This window comes from Oryx dammah, unplaced genomic scaffold (genome assembly GCF_014754425.2).
Source record: "Oryx dammah isolate SB20612 unplaced genomic scaffold, SCBI_Odam_1.1 HiC_scaffold_27, whole genome shotgun sequence".
Classification (NCBI taxonomy): Eukaryota; Metazoa; Chordata; class Mammalia; order Artiodactyla; family Bovidae; genus Oryx; species Oryx dammah.
In genome coordinates, this window is record NW_024070211.1 from 128,188,090 (window position 1) to 128,214,392 (window position 26,303).

At 37.5% G+C, this 26,303-nt stretch overlaps 1 protein-coding gene across 4 annotated transcripts in view; it reads left to right on the forward strand.

Annotated features, from left to right (window-relative positions):
- The window catches only part of GULP1 (GULP PTB domain containing engulfment adaptor 1), a 334,314-nt gene that overhangs the window by 282,276 nt on the left and 25,735 nt on the right, over positions 1–26,303 (forward strand). For all 4 annotated transcript variants that reach the window (XM_040227780.1, XM_040227779.1, XM_040227781.1 and 1 more), the window contains 3 exons: positions 4,786–4,923; positions 15,617–15,733; positions 16,411–16,503. In XM_040227780.1, coding sequence (XP_040083714.1) covers positions 4,786–4,923; positions 15,617–15,733; positions 16,411–16,503 — 348 coding nt within the window. The remainder of the gene's footprint in view (positions 1–4,785; positions 4,924–15,616; positions 15,734–16,410; positions 16,504–26,303) is intronic.

Sequence of the window (26,303 nt, forward strand, 5' to 3'; positions counted from 1 at the left end):
AGACCTATTTCCAATTAAGTTGGAAACACAATATAGTTGTGTTTTGAGGTATGGGGAAGTAAGCCTTCAACATATAAATTTGGGTAGGTGGACAAAAGTCAGCACATAACACATGGTAACACTGTATATGTGAGGTTCTTGTATATCTCCCCTACAGATCCAATGGAAAAAAAAAATGAAAAAATAATCTCTTCCAGATTCCAAAGTAGGAAGAGCCACTAGACCATTCAGATATGACCTAAATCAAATCCCTTACAATTAAACAGTGGAGGTGACAAATAGATTCAAGGGATTAGATCCAATAGATAAAGTGCCTGAAGAACTATGGACAGAGGTTCATGCCACTGTACAGGAGGCAGTGATCTGTTCAGTTCAGTACAGTCACTCAGACTCTTTGCGACCCCATGGACTACAGCACGCCAGGCCTCCCTGTCCATCACAACTCCTGGAGTTTACTCAAACTCATGTGCATTGAGACAATGATGCCATCCAACCATCTCATCCTCTGTTGTCCCCTTCTCCTCCCTCCTTCAATCTTCCCCAGCATCAGGGTCTTTTCAAATGAGTCAGCTCTTCACATCAGGTGGCCAAAGTATTGGAGTTTCTGCTTCAACATCAGTCCTTCCAATGAATATTCAGGACTGCTTTCCTCTAGGATAGACCAGATGGATCTCCTTGCAATCCAAGGGACTCCCAAGTCTTAGAAGGCCTTAAAAATAGCTGATAAAGGAAGAGAAGCTCAAGGCAAAGGAGAAAAGGAAAGATGTACCCATTTGAATGCAGAGTCCCAAAGAATAGCAAGGAGAGATAAGAAAGCCTTCCTCGGTGATCAGTGTAAAGAAATAGAAGAAAGCAATAGAAAGGGAAAGACTCTTTTCAAGAGAATGAGAGATAGCAAGGGAACATTTCATGCAAAATGGGCACAATAAAGGACAGAAATGGTATGGACCTAACAGAAGCAGAAGATATTAAGAAGAGGTGGCAAGAATACACAGAAGAACTGTACATAAAAGATCTTCATGATCCAGATAATCACAATGGTGTGATTACTCACCTAGAGCCAGACGTCCTGGAATGTGAAGTCAAGTGGGCCTTGGGAAGCATCACTATGAACAAAGCTAGTGGACGTGGTGGATTTCCAGTTGAGCTATCTCAAATCCTGAAAGATGATGCTGTGGAAATGTTGCATTCAATATGGCAGCAAATTTGGAAAACTCAGCAGTGGTCACAGGACTGGAAAAAGGTCAGTTTTCATTCCAATCCCAAAGAGTGTTCAGACTACTGCACAATTGCACTCATCTCACACGCTAGCAAAGTAATGCTCAAAATTCCCCAAGCCAGGCCTCAACAGTATGTGAACTGTGAAATTCCAGATGTCCAAGCTGGATATAGAAAAGGCAGAGGAACCAGAGATCAAACTGCCAACATCCGTTGGATCATGGAAAAAGCAAGAGAGTTCCAGAAAAACATCTACTTCTGCTTTATTGACTATGCCAAAGCCTTTGACTGTGTAGATAACAACAAACTATGGAATATTCTTAAAGGGATGGGAATAGCAGACCGCCTGACCTGCCTACTTAGAAATCTGCATACAGATCAAGAAGCAACAGTTAGAACTGGACATGGAACATCAGACTGGTTCCAAATTGGGAAGGGAGTACATAAAAGCTGTATATTATCACCCTGCTTATTTAACTTACATGCAGAGAATATCATGAGAAATGCCAGGCTGGATGAAGCACAAGCTGGAATCAAGATTGCTGGGAGAAATATCAATAACCTCAGATATGCAGATGACACCACCCTTATGGCAGAAAGTGAAGAAGAACTAAAGAGCCTCTAGATGAAAGTGAAAGAGGAGAGTGAAAAAGTTGGCTTAAAGCTCAACATTCAGAAAACTAAGATCATGGGATCTGGTCCCATCACTTCATGGCAAATAGATGGGGAAACAGTGGAAACAGTGGCTGACTTTTTTTTTTTTTTTGGCTCCAAAATCACTGCAGATGGTGACTGCAGCCATGAAATTAAAAGATGCTTGCTCCTTGAAAGAAAAGCTATGACCAACCTGAACAGCATTTTAAAAAGCAGAGGCATTACTTTGCCAAAAAAAGTCCATCTAGTCAAACTATTGTTATTTCCAGCAGACACGTATGGATGTGAGAGCTGGGCTATAAAGAAGGCTGAGCACCAAGAATTGATGCTTTTGAACTGTGATGTTGGAGAAGACTCTTGAGAGTCCCTTGAACAACAAGGAGATCCAACCAGTCCATTCTAAAGAATATCAGTCCAGAATATTCATTGAAAGGACTGATGCTGAAGCTGAAACTCCAATAGTTTGGCCACCTGATGCAAAGAACTGACTCATTGGAAAAAACTCTGCTGCTGGGAAAGATTGAAGGTGGGAGGAGGAGGGGATGACAGAGGATGGATGGCATCACCAACTCGATGGACATGAGTTAGAGTAATCTCCGGGATGGGTGATGGACAGGGAAGCCTGGTGTGCTGCAATCCATGGGGTCACAAAGAGTTGGACACAACTGAGCATCTGAACTGAGCTGATTCCACATTCATATTAATATGTAGTTATGAATGTAATTTTCACCTAAAATTCCTATGTTGAAGCCCAACTCACACTATGGCCATATTTGGAGATAGAACCTTTAAGATAATTAGAGTTAAATGACGTCAAAATTAGACCTTAATTCAATAAGACTGGTGTCCTTACACTAAAAGAAGGAGACATCAGGTATGTGTGAACACAGAGGAAAGCTATGTGAGAACATAGCAAGAAGACAGCCATCTGTAAGCCAAGAGGCAAGGCTTCAGCAGAAACCAAACCTGCCAATTCCTTGATCTTGGACTTGATCTTGATCTCACAGCCTCCAGAACTGTTAGAAAATAGATTTCTATTGTTGAAGCCATTCAATCTGTGGTATTTTGTTATGGAAGCCCTAGAAAATAAACATAGCCCTTTATTCATAATGCCTCAGAATTACTGTTTAGTAATTTTGATAAGATCATGAAAGTCAGTTTCAAAAAAATGGATTAACACTCAACCCCAATCATTTTACAAATATATATTACCAATGCTTTATTTTAATAAGGTAACATTTTTACTGACCAGGCTTCCCTGGTAGCACAAATGATAAAGAATCTGCCTATAATGCAAGAGACCTAGGTTCAAGGAATGGCAACCGACTCCAGTATTTTTGCCTGGAGAATCCCCATGGATAGAGGAGCCTGGCAGGTTGTAATCCATGAGGTCGCAAAGAGTCAGACATGACTGAGCAACTAAGCAAACTTACTGACCAGTTAATTCAATTTGAAAGCCCTAAGAAATCTAGCCTGTAAACAGATTATGAAAATATTTTCATAGATCTTCAGAGTATACTAAACCTTCATTTGCCACTGACATCTTCAATCCATGTGTGTAACAACCCCTGACAATGTCTTGCTGTTCAAAGAGTGGTCTATATTAATACTGTTAAAACAAAAAAAAATATGTCAGTGAGGAAGAGACTGGCCAGTCTGGCAAAGTATAGGAGAAGGATAGTCTCAGGAAAGATGCCTTCGACAGAAGCCTTAGTAAGTTGAGCACTTGTACCTCCTTGCGGTTGAAACGGCTGAATCAGGCTATCTAGCAGTGACTAAACACTACAGTCATACAGTATACAGCGTCATTTTAATTTTCATGCTTGCAAACAACTCTCTGATGACTTACCTTTGGTTTTGTATGCAAGGAAAGAATGCAGTCTTGTAGACATTTACTTTTATAGCTCATTTTTGTGTATTCATTTTCAGCTGATGATCAGTAATGTGAATCAGGGTTATAAATCAAATCTCAGCAAGAAGACATGTCAATCTCTGAACTTGGAAGGATCCCGTGACACATGCTATAGTTACAATCCTTTGTAGCTCAATCGGTAATGAATCTGCCTGCAATGCAGGAGACCTAGGTTTCATTACTGGATGGAGAAGATCCCCTGGAGAAGGAAATGTCAATCCACTCCAGTATCCTTGCCTGGAGAATCCCATGGACAGAGAAGCCTACCAGGCTACAGTCCATTGGGTCACAAGAGTCGGACATGACTTAGCAACTAAACCACCATACATATATACACACACACAATATATATATATATTGCATATACATATATATGTAGTATTTATCTTACTACTAATTAATAAGGTTGACTCAGCAGTTTGGAAGCTGAATGTGTAAATCTTCATTCATTGCTCCAATGGAAAACATTGCAGAAGTTGCAAGGGTGATTTCCCTTAGACAAAAGGGGTTCAAGAGTACTTGAGTTTACCATGAAGATGTGTACTGTATAATATGTTTCATATGAAATTGTATACAGATGAAGTTATGTTTTAAGCAGTAATATTAGTAGCAATAAAATAAAATGAAAAAATTCTGGTTCAAAGGGTTCTACCAATTCTGTAACCTTTTGGAAATATATTCATCTGTCTAGACCTCAGTATCCTCCTAAGTAAAATTGCAGAGTTCAAAGTAATGATATCCGAAGATCCCTTGTAGCTCAGGAAACCCATGAACCTCTGATCCTCTTTTCTGTTGTGTTTTTCTAAGTGCCATTGAAATGATTTAGCTAAATCCTGAGTCAGGAGGTTTATCTCACTACATTTTTATTTAAGTTGAGGTGTATGTAGTTATAAAACCAGCATATGACAGATGATGTTTCATAAGTTGTATGTTATTTGCACAGCTGGTATTCCAGAAAAAGAAATCTCTTCAACTATGTTTATGTTCATCTGTGTTCACAGGAAGTTCAACACAATTGCCAGCTTCACAGAATATCATTTTGTGCAGATGATAAAACTGACAAGAGGATATTCACTTTCATATGCAAAGATTCCGAGTCAAATAAACATTTGTGCTATGTATTTGACAGCGAAAAGTGTGTAAGTATGCCAGATGTTTTAGGGTGGTTTGCTCTACTTTGCAAGCCAGGAATTCTCTTGTTTCCGGCATTAGTATTTAGAAATGAATAAGGCCTGCAAATACTTAACTTCACTAATAGATTCTTCCTGTCATGAGAATATGCCTCAGGATTTCATCCCTAACTAAATTTCACGTTAATGGGCCCAAGCTTGCATGCAATTTTCTCTCCTTAGAATGTCATCTTTATGTCATATGTTTACCTGTCTTATAATCACTTGACTTGAAATTTTAAACTCAAATACAATTTAGTTATATGCATATAATGCAAAGGAGTAATGATAAAGCAAAGTATTTTTTCAGGAATGTCATGGATCTGATGAAAATAAATATTTTAAACTGTAGGAAATGAAATTTGTATGGCTCCTCAAAAAAAAAAATCTCTGATACTTTAAAACTCTGGTTCTTGATTTTCATTATTCAGAAAACTTTATATAATGAAATGTGATAGAATTGTGTGTATGTGTGTGTATGTGAGCGATTGAGCTTGGGAATATAATCTAAAGTTCTTAGCAAGTAAGAACAATTAGAATATTCCAAAGTTAAGCTCTCTGACAATTCTTTAATCATCTGGAATTCTTAAGGAAAACCTATATCTTGACTATATGCATAAGCTAATACTAATGATAACCTAGTCTGAGATCCTGTTATAAAATGTAATATGTGAATTCCAAGCACACATTGTAGCCATTGATAGCATTAAATGAGAAAGAACTTTTAATCTCAAAAACAGGATTGCCTTAGGAAGAAATTTAGTTTATTTATTGTTCGTTTTATCATACTATCAAAATAGAAGGGAATAATATTGTTATCGCTAAAATATATTTCTTTGATTTCAGTATGTGGGCTTCTTAAAAACACTTTTTTATCATCCATGTAACTCCTGCATCAGGTGGAAAATAGATACTCAATGAATTTTTCCCTTTAAAAAGGCTATGTGGATAAATTGACAAAAGGTAGAGCAAGTTAGTATCTCTATCTTTTAAACTATAGTTCCTCAAATAAGCAAACTACTGTGCTAACCTATTTGGCATCATAATATGTTTAGAAAATTTGATGAATATTATGAAATATCTTGTCAGAATACGATCCTTATTTGTTTAAGACAATGTTATGTGAACTATATGGCATTTTGTATGAAATTAAAAAGTTCTATTTGAAATGTATCCTATTGAATAAATGCCATATATTTAATTTCCAGGTACTTCTTAACCATGGTTACTTGCAGGTGTTTTCTCTGTGATTGAGAAGATTAAAGTTGATACTTGTTGAATATCTTCTACATGTAAGATATTATAACCTTTTACCACTTATGACAAACAGTAAATTAAATTGTCCTTCTTTCTTGCCTTACATATAGAAATAAATTTCCTTTTGAAATATTCATAACCCAGGTTCTTTATAAATACTAGTCTTTTTATAATTTTATGTCACATTTTACCTTTCTTTGATGTCCAAACTTGTTACATGATTATTAAAACAAACACTTGCCAGGATTCCCCATTGTTTTCAAAGTACAAATTATATTTCTATCTGATCGTAATTTTTTGTAATCGATTTCCAAAATTTCACTTCCTTGACCCATTATTCCTCTCTTGATAAGGCATATTAGCTTTCTTTATTCTTGAAGGTTGAAAATATTTTCTTGAAGCCTACACCAGTGGCTCCCAACCATGAGTGGGCATGATTTCTACATTATGATTGACAGCAGAAGCAAAAAATGCTTTCTGATAGGATTCGAAATGAATATATAGAAAATATGTAGGGCAAGTATCTGTTGGGTCTTCGAAAAAGTGAGATATTTCCAGAAAAACATCTACTTCTGCTTTATTGACTATGCCAAAGCCTTTGACTGTGTGGATCACAACAAACTGGGGAAAATTCTACAAGAGGTGGGAATACCAGACCACCTCACCTGCCTCCTGAGAAATCTGTATGCAGGTCAAGAAGAAACAGTTAGAACTAGACATGGAAAAACAGACTGGTTCCAAATCGGGAAAGCAGTATGGCAAGGCTGTATATTGTCACCCTGCTTATTTAACTTATATGCAGAGTACATCACGAGAAATGCTGGACTGGATGAAGCACAAGCTGGAATCAAGATTGCCAGGAGAAATATCAATAACCTCAGATATGCAGATGACACGACACTTATGGCAGAAAGTGAAGAAGAGCTAAAGAGCCTCTTGATGAAAGTGAAAGAGGAGAGTGAAAAAGTTGGCTTAAAACTCAATATTCAGAAAACTAAGATCATGGGATCTGGTCCCATCACTTCATGGCAAATAGAAGGGAAATAATGGAAACAGTGACAGGCTATTTTTGGGGGGACTCCAAAATCACTGTAGATGGTGACTGCAGCCATGAAATTAAAAGACGTTTACTCCTTGGAAGGAAAGTTATGGCCAACCTAGATAAGCATATTCAAAAGCAGAGACATTACTTTGCCGACTAAGTTCCGTCTAGTCAAGGCTATGGTTTTTCCAGTGGTCATGTATGGATGTGAGATTTGGACTGTTTAGAAGGCTGAGCCCCGAAGAATTGATGCTTTTGAACTATGGTGTTAGAGAAGACTCTTGAGAGTCCCGTGGACTGCAAGGAGATCCAACCAGTCCATTCTGAAGGAGATCAGCCCTGGAATTTCTTTGGAAGGAATGATGCTAAAGCTGAAACTCCAGTACTTTGGCCACCTCATGCGAAGAGTTGACTCATTGGAAAAGACTATGATGCTGGGAGGGATTAGGGGCAGGAGGAGGGGACGACAGAGGATGAGATGGCTGGATGGCCTCACCGACTCAATGGACGTGAATCTGAGTGAGCTCCGGGAGTTGGTGATGGACAGGGAAGCCTGGTATGCTGCGGTTCATGGGGTCGCAAGAAGTCGGACACGACTGAGCGACTGAACTGAACTGATCCAAATTCTAAAAGCTAAGATCATGGCATCCAGTCCCATCACTCTGCTGACAAAGGCCCATATAATCAAAGCTATGATTATTTTCAGTAGTCATGTACAGATGTGAGTGTTGGACCATCAAGAAGGCTGAGCACTGAAAAATTGATCCTTTCAAATTGTGGTGCTGAAGAGGAGTCTGGAGAGTCCCTTGAACAGCACGAGATCAAACCAGTCAATCCTAAAGGAAACTAACCTTGAATATTCATTGGAAGGACTGATGCTGAAACTCCAATATTTTGGACACCTGATGCAAAGTGCTAACTCACTAGAAAAGACCCTGATGCTGGGACAGATTGAGGGCAGGAGGAGAAGTGAAATGACAGAGGATAAGATAGTTGGATAGCATCATCAATTCAATGGACATGAATTTGAGCAAACTTTGGGAGATGCTCAAGGACAGACAAGCCTAGTGTGCTGCAGTCCATGGGATTGCAGAGTCAGACATGACTTAGCGACTGAACAACAACTAGAGAAAAATCTATTTACTGTAGCACTGCTTGCATACTAAGTTGCTTCAGTCATGGCAACCCTGTGGACTGTAGCCTACCAGACTCTTCTGTCCATGGGAATATCTAGGCAAGAATACTGGACTGGGTTGCCATGAGCTTCTCCAGGGGATCTTCCAGACCCAGGGATCGAACAGATGTCTCTTAGGTCTTCCGCTTGGCAGGCAGGTTCTTTACCACTAGTGCCACCTGGGAAGCCCCCACTATAGCATTACCAAACATGAAATATTTAGAATTTATTTAAAAAGATATGCTGAAATCAGCAAAATATTGTAGAAACTAAAGAAGACCTAAAATAATGGGAGAGAGATACCATATTAATAGGTTTGAACGGTTAATTTAGTTAAGTGGTCAGTTTCAACAAATCGACCTATCTATTCAGTACAATTCTTGTGAAAATCACAATGGGAATTTTAGTAGAAATAGAAAAGTTATTTTTAATATGGTAATAGAAAACAGTGTAGACAGAAAAATTAATTCTTGAAAGAAAAGACCAAAGTTGGAAGACACATTTACCTGATTTCACAATGTATTTCAAAGAAACCATTTCAGAATCAGGTAATATTAATGTGAAGGTGAAGTCACTCAGTCGTGTCCAACTCTTTATGATCACATGGAGTGTATGGACCCCATGGACCAGGCTCCTCCATCCATGGGATTTTCCAGGCAAGAATACTGGAGTTGGTTGCCACTTTCTTCTCCAGGGGATTTTCCTGACCCAGTGATCGAACCCAGGTCTCCTGATATTAATGTAATCACAGATAAATAGTAAACAAACTCTACAGTAGAAAACAGAAGTACCTACACATATGTGGTCAATTGATTTTTCCATAAATGTGAGAAGACAATTTAATGGATAAAGGATGTCTTTGACAAATGATATTGAAACAACTAGCTAAATATATTAACAAATAATGCTTAACAGCTAATTCCTACTTACGCTACATAAAAATACTTTACAATTAATTATAAATATAAAATTAGAAGCTTTTGTAGCCTGCTACAAAAATTTCATTAAACATAGGAGACTGTCTCTATGAACTTTGAATAGACAGTGATGTCTAGAAATGACCCCAAAAGCACTAAACAGAACAGAACAAAAAATAGCACATGGGCCTTAATCAATAAATGTTTCCTATTAATCTATAAACAGTATTATAAAGTGACAAGTCACATACATGAATCTGAAAAAAGATTTGTATTCAGAATTTATAAAGAACTAAATATCAAGAATAAAAAGACAGAAAAAATACTTTTTAAAAAATGGGCATGAGACTGTGCTCTACAGGGATTTCATTGTGAACATATAATGAAGGCTAATGATTACATGAAACTGGGCTAATATAATTGTTCAACAGGGAAATCCAGATTAAATGCATTGTGTTAACTGGAAGAAAAATTTTAAAAAGAGGGGATATATGTATTCATATAACTGATTTGCTTTGCCGTACAGTAGAAACTAACACAACATTGTAAAGCAACTAAACTCCAATAAAAATAAATAAATATAAGCACATTGTTATAGCATTACTCATTCAGTAAGATGATTAAATTGAAAAGATGTCAGTATCTGATACTGGTGAGAATATGGAGCAAATACAACACTCTTACAGCTGGTGGGAATATAAGATGGTACAACTACTTTGGAAAGCAGTTTAGGAGTTTCTTATAGTGTTAAATATAGACACATCCTATGATTTAGTAATTTCTTTCTAGATATTTGGAGAAGGAGATGGCAACCCATTCCAGTATTCTTGTCTGGAAAATCCCATGGACGGAGGAGCCTGGTAGGCTATAGTCCATGGGGTCGCGAAGAGTTGGGCATGAATGAGCAACTTCACTTTCACTTTCTTGTAGATATTTACCCAGAAACGATGCAGGATACAGGATGCTTGGGGCTGGTGCGTGGGGATGATCCAGAGAGATGATATGGGGTGGGAGGGGGGAGGGGGGTTTCATGTTTGAGAACTCATGTCCACTCGTGGTGGATTCGTGTCAATGTATGGCAAAACCAATACAGTATTGTAAAGTAAACTAAAGTAAAAATAAAAATAAAATAAAATGATAAAAAAATTATATTGACCAAAAAAAAATTAAAAATACCTTGCTTACCAAAAAAAAAAAAAAAAAATATGTCCACAAAAAGATTTTACAGGAATATTTGTAACATCTTTATTTGTAACTCAGAACTGAAAACACCACAAACTTCATTTGATAGACAAATGAAAAAACAATTTGAGATATATTCACTGGTTGGAATGTAATCAGCAATAAATCATAAATATAAGATCTCAGAAACTAAAGAAGACAAATATAAAAGAATATATAGGATGGCCCACTTTTATAGATACAAAGACAGACAAACTGATCTGTGGTGATAGAAACTAGAGTGACAGTAACCTGGAAGAAATGTGATTTGACTAGAAGTACGTATAGGAGATGCTTCCCAGGTGGCTCAGTCTGCCTGCAATGTAGAAGACACAAAAGACGCGAGTTCAATTCCTGGTCAGGAAGACCCCCTGGAAGAGAGCGCGGCAACCCATTCCACTATTCTTGCCTGGAGAATCCCATGAACAAGAGGAGCCTGGTGGGCTACAGTCCATAGCATTGGACATAATTGGACATGACTGAAGTAAGGCAGAGGAACCAGAGATCAAATTGCCAACATCCACTGGATCACGGAAAAAGCAAGAGAGTTCCAGAAAAACATCTATTTCTGCTTTATTGACTATGCCAAAGCCTTTGACTGTGTGGATCACAATAAACTGTGGAAAATTCTGAAAGAGATGGGAATACCAGACCACCTGACCTGCCTCTTGAGAAATCTGTATGCAGGTCAGGAAGCAACAGTTAGAATTGGACATGGAACAACAGACTGGTTCCAAATAGGAAAAGGAGTACATCAAGGCTGTATATTGTCACCCTGCTTCTTTAACTTCTATGCAGAGTACATCATGAGAAACGCTGGACTAGAAGAAGCACAAGCTAGAATCAAGACTGCCGGGAGAAATACCAATAACCTCAGATATGCAGATGACACCACCCTTATGGCAGAAAGTGAAGAGGAACTAAAGAGCCTCTTGATGAAAGTGAAAGTGGAGAGTGAAAAAGTTGGCTTAAAGCTCAACATTCAGAAAACGAAGATCATGGCATCCGGTCCCATCACTTCATGGGAAATAGATGGGGAAACAGTGGAAACAGTGTCAGACTTTATTTTTTTGTGCTCCCAAATCACTGCAGATGGTGTTTGCAGCCATGAAATTAAAAGACGCTTACTCCTTGGAAGAAAAGTTATGACCAACCTAGATAGTATATTCAAAAGCAGAGACATTACTCTGCCGACTAAGGTCCGTCTAGTCAAGGCTATGGTTTTTCCTGTGGTCATGTATGGATGTGAGAGTTGGACTGTGAAGAAGGCTGAGCGCTGAAGAACTGATGCTTTTGAACTGTGGTGTTGGAGAAGACTTTTGAGAATCCTTTGGACTGCAAGGAGATCCAACCAGTCCATTCTGAAGGAGATCAGCCCTGGGATTTCATTGGAGGGAATGATGCTAAAGCTGAAACTCCAGTACTTTGGTCTCTTCATGCGACGAGTTGACTCACTGGGAAAGACTCTGATGCTGGGAGGGATTAGGGGCAGGAGGAGAAGGGATAACAGAGGATGAGATGGCTGGATGGCATCACAGACTCGATGGACGTGAGTCTGAGTGAACTCCGGGAGCTGGTGATGGACAGGGAGGCCTGGCGTGCTGCGATTCATGGGGTCACAAAGAGTCGGACATGACTGAGCGACAGAACTGAACTGAAGTGACTGAGTACTCATGCATAGGTGTAGAAGAGCTTTCAAGGATATTGGAGATCTTCTCTCTTTCTAATGATATGGTGGTTTTATAGATATGTATTTTTTTCAAAACACATCTGGTTGTATAATTGTGGTCTGTGCATTTAAATGTATATGTTTCATCCCCTACCCTCAAAAGTGTGAGGCTTGTAGACTCAGATATTCTGAATCTGAATCCAAGTTCTCCTCTAACTAACTATGAGCCTTTAGACAAGTTACACAAAGAATTGCAGTTGCATAAATATTGAGGGGATAATAATCCCCACCTCACAAAGTCGTGAAAACCCATGGAGGTAATACATGGTGAACATTTACCAGGGAGTTAAATGCCATCTACAAGGGCTTCCCTTGTAGTTCAGTTGGTAAAGAATCTGCCTGCAGTGCAGGAGACCTGGGTTCAATCACTGGGTCGGGAAGATCCCCTGGAGAAGAAAATGGCAACCCACTCCAGTATCCTTGCCTAAAAAATCCCATGGACAGAGGAGCCTGGTGGACTGCAGTCCATGGGGTTGCAAACAGTTAGGCACAACTGAGCAACTAACACTAAATGCCATCTCATTTCACAATTGTACACATATCACATGCTAGCAAGGTTATGCTCAAAATCCTTCAATGTAAACTTCAACAGTGTGTGAACCAAGAACTTCCAGATGTGCAAGCTGGATTTAGACAAAGCAGAGGTCAAATTGCCAACATCTGTTGGATCATCGAAAAGCAAGAGAATTCCAGAAAACCATCTGCCTCTGCTATATTGACTATGCTAAAGCTTTCAGCTATGTGAATCACTACAAACTGTATAAAACTCTTAAGAGATGGGAATACCAGAGCACCTTACCTACCTCCTGAGAAACCTATACGCAGGCCGAGAAGCAACAGTTAGAACCTGACATGGAACAACAGACTGGTTCCAAATTGGGAAAGGAGTGCATCAAGGCTGTATATTGTCACCCTGCTTATTTAACTTATATGCAGAGTACATCATGAAAAATGCTGGGCTGGATAAAGCACAAGCTGGAGTCAAGATTGCCAGGAAAAATATCCATAACCTCAGATATGCAGATAACACCACCCTTATGGCAGAAAGTGAAGAGGAACTAAAGAGACTCCTGATGAAAGTAAAAGAGGAGAGTGAAAAAGCTGACTTAAAACTCAACATTTAAGAAATAAAAATCATGCCATCTGGTCCCATCATTTTGTGGCAAATAAATGAGGAAACAGTGGAGACTGTGACAGACTTTATTTTCTTGGGCTCCAAAATCATTGCAGATGGTGACTACAGCCATGAAATTAAAAGTCACTTGCTCCTTGGAAGAAAAAACTATGATAAACCTAGACAGCATATTAAAAAGCAAAGACATTACTTTGCTGACAATGGTCTGTCTAGTCAAAGCTTGTTTTTTCCAGTAGTCACATATCGATGTGTTAGTTGGAACGTAAAGAAGGCTGAGCACCAAAGATGTGATACTTATGAACTGTAGTGTTGCAGAAGACTCCTGAGAGTCCCTTGGACTGCAAGGAGATCCAACAGTCGATCCTAAAAGAAATCAGTCCTAAGTATTCATTGGAAGGACTGATGCTGAAGCTGAAGCTCCAGTGCTTTGGCCACCTGATGAGTAGACCCTGATGCTGGGAAAGATTGAGGGCAGGAGGAAAAGGCGATGACAGAGGGTGAGATGGTTGGATGACATCAGTGACTCAGTTGGGCATGAGTTTGTGCAACTCTGGGAGATGGTGAACAACAGGTAAATTTGATGTGCTGCAGTCCATGGGGAGGAAAAGGCGATGACAGAGGGTGAGATGGTTGGATGGCATCAGTGACTCAGTGGGTATGAGTTTGTGCAACTCTGGGAGATGGTGAACAACAGGTAAATTTGATGTGCTGCAGTCCATGGGGTTGCAAAGTTGGACACTACTGAGCAACTGACCAACAAAAAAAATGCCATCTTAATTAAAAATATATTTCATACCATAAAAAGTGAATATGGTTTTAAAAAATATTATTGTAAACAACCAATAATGAAGTCAGATATTATTAGTGATGAATCAACCGTGTTACTTAAATAATTCTCTGTCGTATACACCTTGAGTATTTGAGGAAAACACATTGTCTTATTAAGAAGATTTATTAAGCTCATTTTAATTTATTCAGTATTAGATAGTGTGCCTTAACATAGCTTATTTTACATCTTTTTTGTAAGACAGTCCTCTTATATAAGTGTAGGCATATATTTTGCATTTTTTAATTCACCAGGTTAGACTTATAACTTTTTTTATGTTTAACAGCCTTTGTAAATGAATAGTGAACTACAAAAATAACAATGTCTTAATTAAGTAAGCTTTATTTATAAAACATTTTTAATTTAGATTGCATATAGAAAATAGCAAAATTTTAAGATTTGTAGTAGATTAGTAAAAGCATGGTATTTACAAGATGTTAATATTGCTACCAGTTGTGTCATCTGGAGTACTTACCATTAAATATGAAATATTTGTGATGCATTAAATCAATTAATGCCTTTACCAAATTTCTTTATAATGTTAATTAAATAAATCTTTATTTAGTGTTTACACTTTTCTCACTAAGACACTGTGATATCAGCTGAAATATCATTGGAGAAAAAAACGAGCTGGTAGACTTAGACTATCTGAGGCAGTTCCTAGTAAATAGATCAGAGGTAGTCGTTTTATGAGGCCAAATTCAGATGACAGATACGGTTTTTCAGTCAGCACTGTGTTTTAAAAAAATATTGTTTACTACCACTTAAAATTTTCCATATGAAAATTCAGATTTCTGGTCTCATCTCACATATTTAAAATTGACAACTCTGGGTTGGAATTGCTCATTTCCAACAATTAACTGGAACTGACTAGCGGCTGCTCCCTTTAGAGCAGGCATACCTCAGGTTTTCCACAGACACCATCCAGCCAACCTCATTCAAGTTACCTGCCAGGTTTAACAAACCCTCTTCACTAGGAAAACAAAATAAGTAGCAAAGCTATGAGAAAATCTGCGGTTGGCACTGTGCTTTCATTTAATGGGCACTAAATATTTGAGGAAAGGAGAAAAACAAACTAGTAGGGTAAATGCTATGATAAAAGAGATGAGAATCTGGATAGGACTCTTGCTGGGAACTTCAACGGCTATTCATTTAATATCCAAAACACTTCTCTTTTATGTCATGCTTGGTTAGGCTTTAAATGATTGCGTTAGCATAGATTACTTTTGCTCATTTACTACACTTCTGCCCCTAGACATTTGCCCTTTTGAAATGTGTCATGTTAATGTTTTTCTTGATTCAAAGAATATTCTAACAGATTATTATTAAACTGCAAATCTTCTTTGTTTGGTTTTCACAAAGGCTGAAGAGATAACATTAACAATCGGCCAAGCATTTGACCTGGCGTACAGGAAATTTCTAGAATCTGGAGGAAAAGATGTTGAAACAAGAAAACAGATTGCAGGGTTACAGAAAAGAGTGAGTAAACTAAGCTTGTCATTTTGCATTTATATGATGTAAGTACAGGGAAACTTGCATACCATCAAACAAATTTAGAAGCCCTGCCATTCAGTTTCCCCCACACTGATTGGAACTGCTTTCACTGTGTTCCTATAATTTTTCGTTCCTGATCCCCTGCACAGTTTTTAACCATTTTATATTGAATTCCCACAAGAACTTAGTGTTCTCATGTGACTTTGTTTCACTTCCTGATGCTTCTCATGGGGATCAGAGCAGCAGAAGCAGCAGATGCTGGGTAAGTGGTTTCCCATGCAGATCAGATTCCTTTATAATTAAATTACACCCTTTCTCCACTCTCTTCAAAATCATCATAAGCAAGTTTCACTGTCCTGCGGTTATACTCCAAGATTATGGGTACAGCTTACATAGCGCTACAGGAAAACACAGAGGTATTAGGAACATGAAATTCGCACACATGTAAAAACATATTTTAAATTTAATAGTATGTCTTGCCAGTAACCTCGAATTCTGTGACATAGCTCAAGCTTTATAAAATAAATTTCACCCCATGCACAAAAAAATATGTTAAAAGTTTAAATAATGTGAAATCCTATTCATTAATGTAGCCAATTTAACAGCCAATATTTTCCAAGAATAAATGTCTGAAGATTGTTCAATAATCATTTACTTTTTAGATTCAAGACTTAGAAACAGAGAATATGGAACTTAAAAACAAAGTACACGATTTGGAAAACCAGTTAAGAATAACCCAGATATCAACACCTCCAGTAAGTATATAGAATACATGCATGGTTTTTCCCTAAAGAAACATGGTTTCATGATGATAAATCGTGTCTGGATCATCAACTCTTCAATAGTTGAAATATTAATAATATTCTGGGATCAGTCATTTTAAACTAAACCTAGATAGAGATAAAAGGTGCTAACTAAGATTAATTTAAAAGTTCAAATTACCTAGGTAGCTCAGATCAGAGTTGTTTTTCCATGCTGCTCTTTTCTCTAGAATAATTCAGCCCTCTATTTGATTTTTTCCTCTTTCTTTCATTCCAATTGATTACTGTTTACTGAAGTTAGATTTAATGACCCAAGCCAATCTACCCTTGGAGTTCTAAACTTCATTATAGAAGCTGGACTCTTAACAAGATTGAATTGGTTTCTCATATTATATAGCAAGGGCTCCTACTGTGAGTGACAGAGTTATATTTCACACATGAAAATCAGTGATAGTCTGTGCAGATAACACTCCGTACATTTATAGTTAAATTATTCATTTTTGGTTTAGCATACATTTGAAATCATTTTGTCATCTTAATGTATGATGCCATATTTTCTGATTTGGTTAAAGGAATTTTTTGGAGGGAGATAGAATTTAAAATAGTTGATGCTTTCTGTAGGCAAAATATACTCGGGAATCTTATTTTCTTTTAGATTTATCTGTATTGATATTCTCCATTAAAGTGTATATTATATTTTGCATTTAGAAATTTTCATATATATAACTTTTGGTATGATACTATGAATTGAAACTCAACTATGGCATTTAGAAACCGCTGGAAAGATTTTTCTGCTGCAGATTTTCATTTGCAAGTCAATTTTGGTTGTCCTTAGGGAAACTCTTTAGAATATATATATACACAATTAATGCTATCTAGAATTGCTACTAGAATATTTCACTTAAAGGAAATCAACCATGAATATTCATTGGAAGGACTGATGCTGACACTGAAGCTCTAATACTTTGGCCACCGTGATGTGAAGAGTCAATTCATTGGAAAAGACCCTGCTGTTGGGAAAGATTGAAGACAGGAGAAGGGGGTTATAGAGGATGAGATGGTTAGATAGCATCACTGACTCAATGGACATGAATTTGAGCAAACTCCAGGAGATAGGGAAGGACAGGGAAGCCTAGCATGCTGTTGTTCATGGGGTCACAAAGAGTCAGACATGACTCAGTGACTAAACAACACTAGAATCTATTTCACCAGTTCATTACCATGAAGAATGCCTCTGTAAGAAGTTTTAAATTTGGTGTCCCCTGGAAATGGATCCAAAAACTTCTGTTTGTCTTCTAAACTGACACTTTTCCATCTTCCACACTGAAAGAGTTGTGTCCATTGCTTAGTATATAGTTTGTAACCGTGGGGTTGATATAGCCAAGGTGAGAGAGGTTTCAAAGTTGCTGTGTACCTCTATAATGTACAGTGAGGTGCAGAAGCATTCTCTTCAAGTTCTGACTTTATCATAATATTGCTCTTTGGGTTTTTGTTGTTGTTGTTGTTTAGTCGCTCAGTTATGTCTGACCCCAGGGACAGCATTCCAGGCTTTCCTGTCCTTCACTATCTCCCAGGGTTTGCTCAAGTTCATGTTCATTGAGTGTTTATCTTTACTACCATCATCATTTGCTTCTCATCAAAATGATGATTTTGTTCTTGCCTTCCCCACCACAAGGCAGAAGCTCTTCAACCTTTAATCCCTTAATGGAGTAACCCTTGTTTGCATCTCATTGAAAGTCTTATAAGCCATCCTGTGAAACAGATTATTAAAAAAGAGAAATAATTATCTCTAAACTATTCTTTTGTACTTAATACATGTGTAGAAAATTTATTACCTTATTGATCATTTTGAGACTAGCTCAAATTATAAATTTACAATCTACTTACATTCTTTTATTGTGGTAATATCTTTGTCTATATTTTTTCTTTAACTTTTAAAAAATTACTTGTCTCATAATTTTTCAGCTCCTAAAGTCTTATTATGTGATTTTTGAAATTGCTAATACATCTTCTTAAGATTAAAAAATAGAATTTGATTCTTAAAAAAAAGTGAACTCAGCATTTTTAAATTGCTAAAAATACCTGATTTGAATATTCTGTTATAGGCATTTATTAACTTTTTAACATCTTTTGAAGAGACTATGCACAAATATTTTTGCCTTTAATTTTCATTGTAGTTATGTAGCTGAGAAATAAATTAATGTAAAACTCAATCCATCTGTATGCCATCCTGTTAAAATTATCTCCCTTTTTCTTATATTAAAAATAAAATAAATTAAATTACATACCTCATAGCTTAGTTGGTAAAGAACCTAGTGGAGTGCAGGAGACCAGGGTTCGATTCCTGGGTCAGGAAGATACCCTGGAGAAGGAAATGGGCACCCACTCCAGTATTCTTGCCTAGAGAATCCCCTTGCCTGGGATCACAAGAGTCGGACACGACTTAGCAACTAAACCACAACCACAATTATTTAGTAATTATGAAATATTCCCATGCTTATAAATATCCAGTTCTGAAGGTTTACTAATGATTCAAATTTTTGAAATTGAATTTGAAAAATAATGAAATTCTAAATAATTAAAATATAAATGTAAAGTATATGTATCTCTTTTCTAATAGCTTGCAGTGGGTCTATAGTAAAGTAAATTTCCATAAAGTTGGCAATGTTGTACATATGTACTTTCTTATGAAGTGTGAGCATTAATTTTACAGGACGCACTGCTGGAACACTGGGTACCTCACAGAATCTAGCAAAGTTCACACACAGAAAATCACCATTGGACTTATAACTCTGGAAATGAGATTCTACACATTTTTTTTTTTTCTCAGAGGACTGAAGCTAGAATGCCCCAAAATTTCTAAAATTTTGGCAACTTGTTTAAAAGATTAGCCAGCAATTAATATATTAATTGAAAAGCATAGGAGTAAATTATGAATCCCCTTATACACACTGAAATTACAATATGGCGGGGGTTGTTATATAGGATTAATTTGGCTTCAAATCTCTGTGAGTTTTCAGTGTATAGTAATGGCAAGAACCCCTAACACAGATGACTCTTCACCCAAAAGAAGCCTTGATTCTCCCAGGAGCCAAACTTTCCTAAATCACACAGAAGTAATAATTATTTTGCTAACTCCAATTCAAAAATGGTTCTCTATAAATAGTGTGATACTATAATTTAGCTTATAAAAATAAATACTTAATGCAGTAGTTTTCTCAAATATCAGAATTTGCCAGTCAAACACAATATAGTCCACATCAAGCAACTGCTAGTCAAAGTAAAATAGATTCATCTCTGATCTCAGCATTAATAATCTTTACAAGAGAGGGAGGAAAGAGAACAAAAGTAGGAACACAATTTGGGGGGTTTGTGGTATTAAAAATAATGTAGAAAATGAAAATAATGTAAATTACTGGTATGGATGCTATTCTTGTCAGATCAGTGTATAATGAAGTAGCAGATAAAGTTAGTTATGGGATGAATCAGAAAAATAAACACTTTTGGTAAAATTTATAGATAACTAAAAGATAACAAGCCATCTACCCTAGTAAATGATACACAGTTAGAAAGCTGAATTTCTGTAACATCAGTTCAGTTCAGTCACTCAGTCGTGACCCCATGAGCTGCAGCACACCAGGCATCCCTGTCCGTTACCAACTCCCAGAGCTTGCTCAAACTCACATGCACTGGGTTGGTGATGCTATCCAACTGTCTCATTCTCTGTTGTCCCCTTGTACCCCTGCCGTCAGTCTTTCCCAGCATCAGGGTCTTTTCCAAGAGTCAGTTCTTTGCATCAGGTGGCCAAAGTATTGGAGTTTCAATTTCAACATCAATCCTTCCAATGAATATTCAGGACTGATTTCCTTTAGGATGGACTGGTTGGATCTCCTTGCTGTCCAAGGGACTCTCAAGAATCTTGTTTAACACCACAGTTCAAAAGCATAAATTCTTAGGTGCTCAGTTTTCTTTATTGTCGAACTCTCACATCCATACATGACTACTGAAAAAACTGTAGCTTTGACTATGCAGACCTTTATCTGCAAAATAATGTCTCTGCTTTTTAATATGCTCTCTAAGTTGGTCATAGGTTTTCTTCCAAGGAGCAAGCATCTTTTAATTTTACGGCTACAGTCACCATCTGCAGTGATTTTGGAGCCCCCCAAAATAAAGTCTGTCACTGTTTCTATTGTTTCTCCATCTATTTGCCATGAAGTGGTGGGACCAGATGCCATGATCTTAGTTTTCTGAATGTAGAGTTTTAACCCAACTTTTGAACTCTCCTCTTTCACTTTTGTCAAGAGGTTCTTTATTCTGCCATAAGGGTGGTGTCATCTACATATGTGAGGTTATTGATATCTCTCCTGAAACTCTTGATTCCAGCTTGTGCTTCATCCAGCCCATAATTTCTCATGATGTACTCTGCATATAAGTTAAATAAGCAAGGTGACAATATACACCCTTGATGTACTCCTTTCCCAATTTGGAACCAGTCTCTTGTTCCATGCCCAGTTCTAACTGCTGCCTCTTGACCAGCATACAGATTTCACAGGAAGCAAGTCAGATGGTCTGCTATTCCCATCTGTTGAAGAATATTCCATAGTTTGTTGTGATCCACACAGTCAAAGGCTTTGGCATAGTCAATAAAGCAGAAGTAGATGTTCTTCTGGAATTCTCTTGCTCTTTCAATGATCCAATGGATGTTGGCAATTTGATCTCTGGTTCTCTGCCTTTTCTAAATCCAGCTTGGACATCTGGAAGTTCACGGTTCACATACTGTTGAAGCCTGACTTGGAGAATATTAAGCATTATATTGCTAGCATGTGAGATGAGTGCTGTGGTACGGTAGTTTGAGCATTCTTTGACATTGCCTTTCTTTGGGATTGGAATGAAAACTGACCTTTTGGCCACTCTTGAGTTTTCCAAATTTGCTGGCATATTGAGTGCAGCACTTTCACAGCATCATCTTTTAGGAGTTCAAATATTTCAACTGGAATTCAATCACCTCCACTAGCTTTGTTCATAGTGATGCTTCCTAAGGCCCACTTGACTTTGCATTCCAGGATGTCTGGCTCTAGGTGAGTGATCACACCACCATGATTATCTGGGTCATGAAGATCTTTTTTGTATAGTTCTTCTGTGTATTCTTGCCACCTCTTCTTAATATGTTCTCTCCTGTTAGGTCCATAGCATTTCTGTCCTTTATTGCACCCATCTTTGCATGAAATGTTCCCTTGGTATCTCTAATTTTCTTGAAGAGATCTCTAGTCTTTCCCATTCTATTGGTTTCCTCTAGTTCTTTGCATTGATCACAGAGGAAGGCTTTCTTATCTCTCCTTGTTATTCTTTGGTACTCTGCATTCAAATGGGTATATCTTTCCTTTTCTCCTTTGCCTTTCACTTCTCTTCTTTTCTCAGCTTCTGTAAGGCCTCCTCAGACATTTTGCCTTTTTTCATTTCTTTTTCTTAGGGATGGTCTTGATCCCTGCCTTGTACAGTGTCATGAACCTCTGCCCATAGTTCTTCAGGAACTCTATCACATCTAATCCCTTGAAACTATTTGTCACTTCCATTGCATAATCATAAGGGATTTGATTTAGTTTTACGTCAATGGTTTTCCCTACTTTCTTCAGTTTAAGTCTGAAATTGCCAATAAGGAGTTCATGATCTGAGCCACCGTCAGCTCCCAGTCTTGTTTTTGCAGACTGTATAGAGCTTCTCCATCTTTGGCTGCGAAGAATATAATCAATCTGATTTCTGTACTGACCATCTGGTGATGTCCATGTGCAGCCAACGCCCCAGTGCCATGCAGCCTTCTGTAACATAGAATAATAGTTTAGAGGATCAGATCTTCTATTAAGAAATTTCAGTCTTATAGATGGTGATCCTTTCTTGCTGTTTTTATTCAGTCACTCACTCATATCCAACTCTTTTTGAGTTGATGAACTGAAGCATGCCAGGCTTCCCTGTTCTTCACTATCTCCCAGCATTTGCTCAAACTTATGTACATTGAGTCAGTGATGCCATCCAAATATCTCATCCTCTATTGACCCCTTTCTCCTCCTGCCTTCAATCTTTCCCAGCATCAGGGTCTTTTCCAGTGACTCGGCTCTTTGCATCAAGTACCAAAGTTCGGCAGCTTCAGCCTCTGCATCAGTCCTTCCAATGAATTTGTTGTTTTTCAGTTGCTCAGTCATGCCCAACTCTTTGTGACCTCATGGACTGCAGCACGCCAGGCTTCCCTGTCCTTTACCATCTCCCAGAGCTTGCTCAAACTCATGTCCTTTGGGTTGGTGATGCCATCCAACCATCATGGTTGGGGATGTCCCCAAATAAGGGAACATCCTCTGTTGTCCCCTTCTCCTCCTGCCTTATATCTTGCCCAGCATCAGGATCTTTTCTAATGAGTCAGGTCTTCACATCAGGTGGCCAAAGTATTGGAGCTTCAGCTTTAGCATCAGTCCTTCCAATGAATATTCAGAGTTGATTTCCTCAAGAATTGACTGGTTTGACCTCCTAGGAGTCCAAGGGACTCTCCAAAGTCTTCTCCAACACCACAGTTCAAAAGCATCAATTCTTCAGCACTCAGCTTCTTTATAGTCCAATTCTCACATCCATAAATGACTACTGGAGAAATCATAGCTTTGACTAGACAGACCTTTGTAAGCAAAGTAGTGTCTCTGCTTTTTTAACATGCTGTCTAAGTTTGTCATAGCCTTTCTTCCAAGGAGCAAATGTCTTTTAATTTCCTGGCTTTAGTCACCATCCACTGCTCCAGTGATTTTGGAACCCAAGAAAGTAAAGTCTGTCACAGTTTCCATTGTTTCCCCATTTATTTGGCATGAAGTGATGGGACTGGATGCCATGACTTAGCCTTCTGAATGTCCAGTTTTAAGAGAGCTTTTTCACTTTTATGAAGAGGCTCTTTAGTTCCTCATCACTGCTACTGCTAAGTTGCTTCAGTCGTGTCCGACTCTGTGCGACCCCAGAGACAGCAGCCCACCAGGCTCCCCCATCCCTGGGATTCTCCAGGCAAGAACACTGGAGTGGGTTGCCATTTCCTTCTCTTATTCTATATTAAAAATGTGAGGCCTTGTTGAGTAGAATGTTCCAGATGGAGAACCTTTGTACTCTAAGGAGTCACTGGTCACTGTGTAGATGAGAACATTTCTTCTCCAGGAATCTTACAGACCCAGGGATCGAACTCATACCTCCTGCATTTGCAGGAGGATTCTTTACCACTGAGTCACCTGGGAAGCCCCATGCTACAGTAATTGATTTAAAATTGCTCTTTTTCTGTCATCATTTGGACTATTGTTTATTGTAGTTAATATACCCAGTATAAAATCTAGTGTGAGATTTTAGTTCTAGCTTCTCTGGTGGCTCAGATGGTTAAGACTCTGCCGGCAATACAGGATACCTAGAATCAATCCCTGGATAGAGAAGGTCCCCTGGAGAAGGAAATAAATACCCACTCCAGTGTTCTTTGGAGAATTCCAAGGACAGAGGAGCCTGGTGGACTCTAGTCCATAGGGCTGTAAAGAGTCAGATATGACTGAGAAACTAACACTTTCACTTTCACATAGTTCTAGCTAAGGAAACCAAAATAAGAGACTTTTTGTGCTCAGTATTATTATATTATATAATAATATATAGTGATTAAATAATTATTAAATTAAAGCACATTTCTAACCACAAAACTGTATATCATTATATATCCGAAACTCTTTTTCACTTAAAAGCAATTCCTCATACTAAATGAAAGCCTACTCCTATTTTTCATCTTTTCTTGTGTAAATTGGCATGTTGTCTTTAAACTTGTCCTTAACAACCAGAATGCTTATAAGTCTCCTAAACACCACTTGGATGATTCAATTTGGGGTTCCTTTTCTGGCAAATGAAATATCCTTTGATAGTACCCATATTACATACCTCTGTATCATATTGAAATTGTGGAAATCTTTTCATTGGTTTTAGAAACTGGGTCTTTATTTTATACAGTAATTTAGATACACTGAGAAATTTCCGTTGCTTGACTGTGCTGTTTGCTGTGTTCTAGTGGTTTGGCAATAGATTAGAGGTTGGGTTTTCCACCATTTGGTACTAATTAACTAGGGACAATCTGATTTCCATCTGTTACATTAACATGACAGTGCTGCCTGTATTTATATCAGAAACAAAAAAGGTTTATTCTGCCCTCTTAGCCTTGTGAGCACTCCAGAAGATCGTTCCATTATAAGATGTGGACACACAAGTTAAATCAAATTGTTCATGATTCTTATGTTTGCATGCTTACATTTTACTTTTCTGGCTATAGAAGGTTTTAACCAAATCAGATCATTGCCAGGAAGTTAAATGAATAAAATTGCAGTCCTAAAAAATACTGGACTTTCTCCTGCTGAGTAAAATAAATGTCCCCCTTTCAATTAAACCAACTGTTACTGGATAAAGTCTACCTTTGCATAATCAACTGTGTGGCCACTGATTAGACTTAATAGGGCAAATTATACCCTAAACTGTGTATTTCGTTGTGGGTAAATAAAACTGCCTATTTATCTTCCTCTGGGGTTGTCTCAACTGCTATTGAAGATGGGCAAGGGAAGATTGTGAAAACTCTCAATTACACAACAAACCAAATGTGAATCTTTAAACAAAAGCATAAAGTTTAAACATGAACATTGATTCAAGAAGATTTGTCGCCCACAGAAAAAAGATAACCAGTTCACAACTTCACTTTCACAATTGTTACTTCCACAAGTGATGGTTGTAAAGAAGTAAACCCTGTCTAATGCAAAGGAAAATACATTTCATTCCTATTCTTACAATGAGTGCCTAATCAAGTCATTTGATCTCTTCTTGCTCTGGATGCCTGGAAAAACTAGGCATCTATATTAAAAATATGAATCCAAAGAATTTATTTTTTAAATATAATTCTAAGTAGAATTTTAAATTCTATTATTTTAATGATTGTGATAAATCATGTTTTAATCTTGAAATTATTTGTTTTATGTTTTAAAAGAGTCTCTCGAGATTTATACTGCCAAAATAACTAGCAGCATAAAATAAAATTCAGTATAATTCTAATATTTCTATAGGTATTAACAGAGAATGTTTAATCTTTAATGCATTTTTAGTGTATTCAATATTAACTGATAGAATTCAAACCCTTTTATGATGTCTCATCATTGTCATTCTTAGGCAGATATCATGGTTGAAATATTCATCATGGACTAATATACCAAGCCTTTGCTCACTGAAAGAAAGAGCTGTAAAACTATAATAGCTATAAATCTTAATTATGGATACTCATTATTAATATGTCTGAATAACCTAACAACTCCTGCATAATTAACATATAATTGTTGAGCATAGATTTCCTCATTTCCCTTAGTAAAATAATTCAGATCCCATGCACCTTCCTAAAGACCAAAGCACTTATAATTGTGAGCATAAAAGGATTAAATGGTAGTGTCAGCAATTTCTGTAGCAAAGTTCCAAAATTTTGGTTTCTAGCCATCTGTCAAAATACTGACACAACACCCAAACTAAAAAAATATCAAGCCGTTTTTATCTGAACTGTGTATTTCATTTCTAAAAAAAAAAAAAAAAATTCTCAAGCACTTAAAAATGGAAAATTAAAAAATGACTAGTTCCTGAACCCTTAACTTCAGAGATACTACTCAAAATATTTATCCGTGCCCAAAATGCCACTGTATGCCATTTAGGGGCTGTAGTTACATATTCTCTTTCTTATTTACTAGGCCTAATAGATTGGGGGCAGAATCAGACACTAG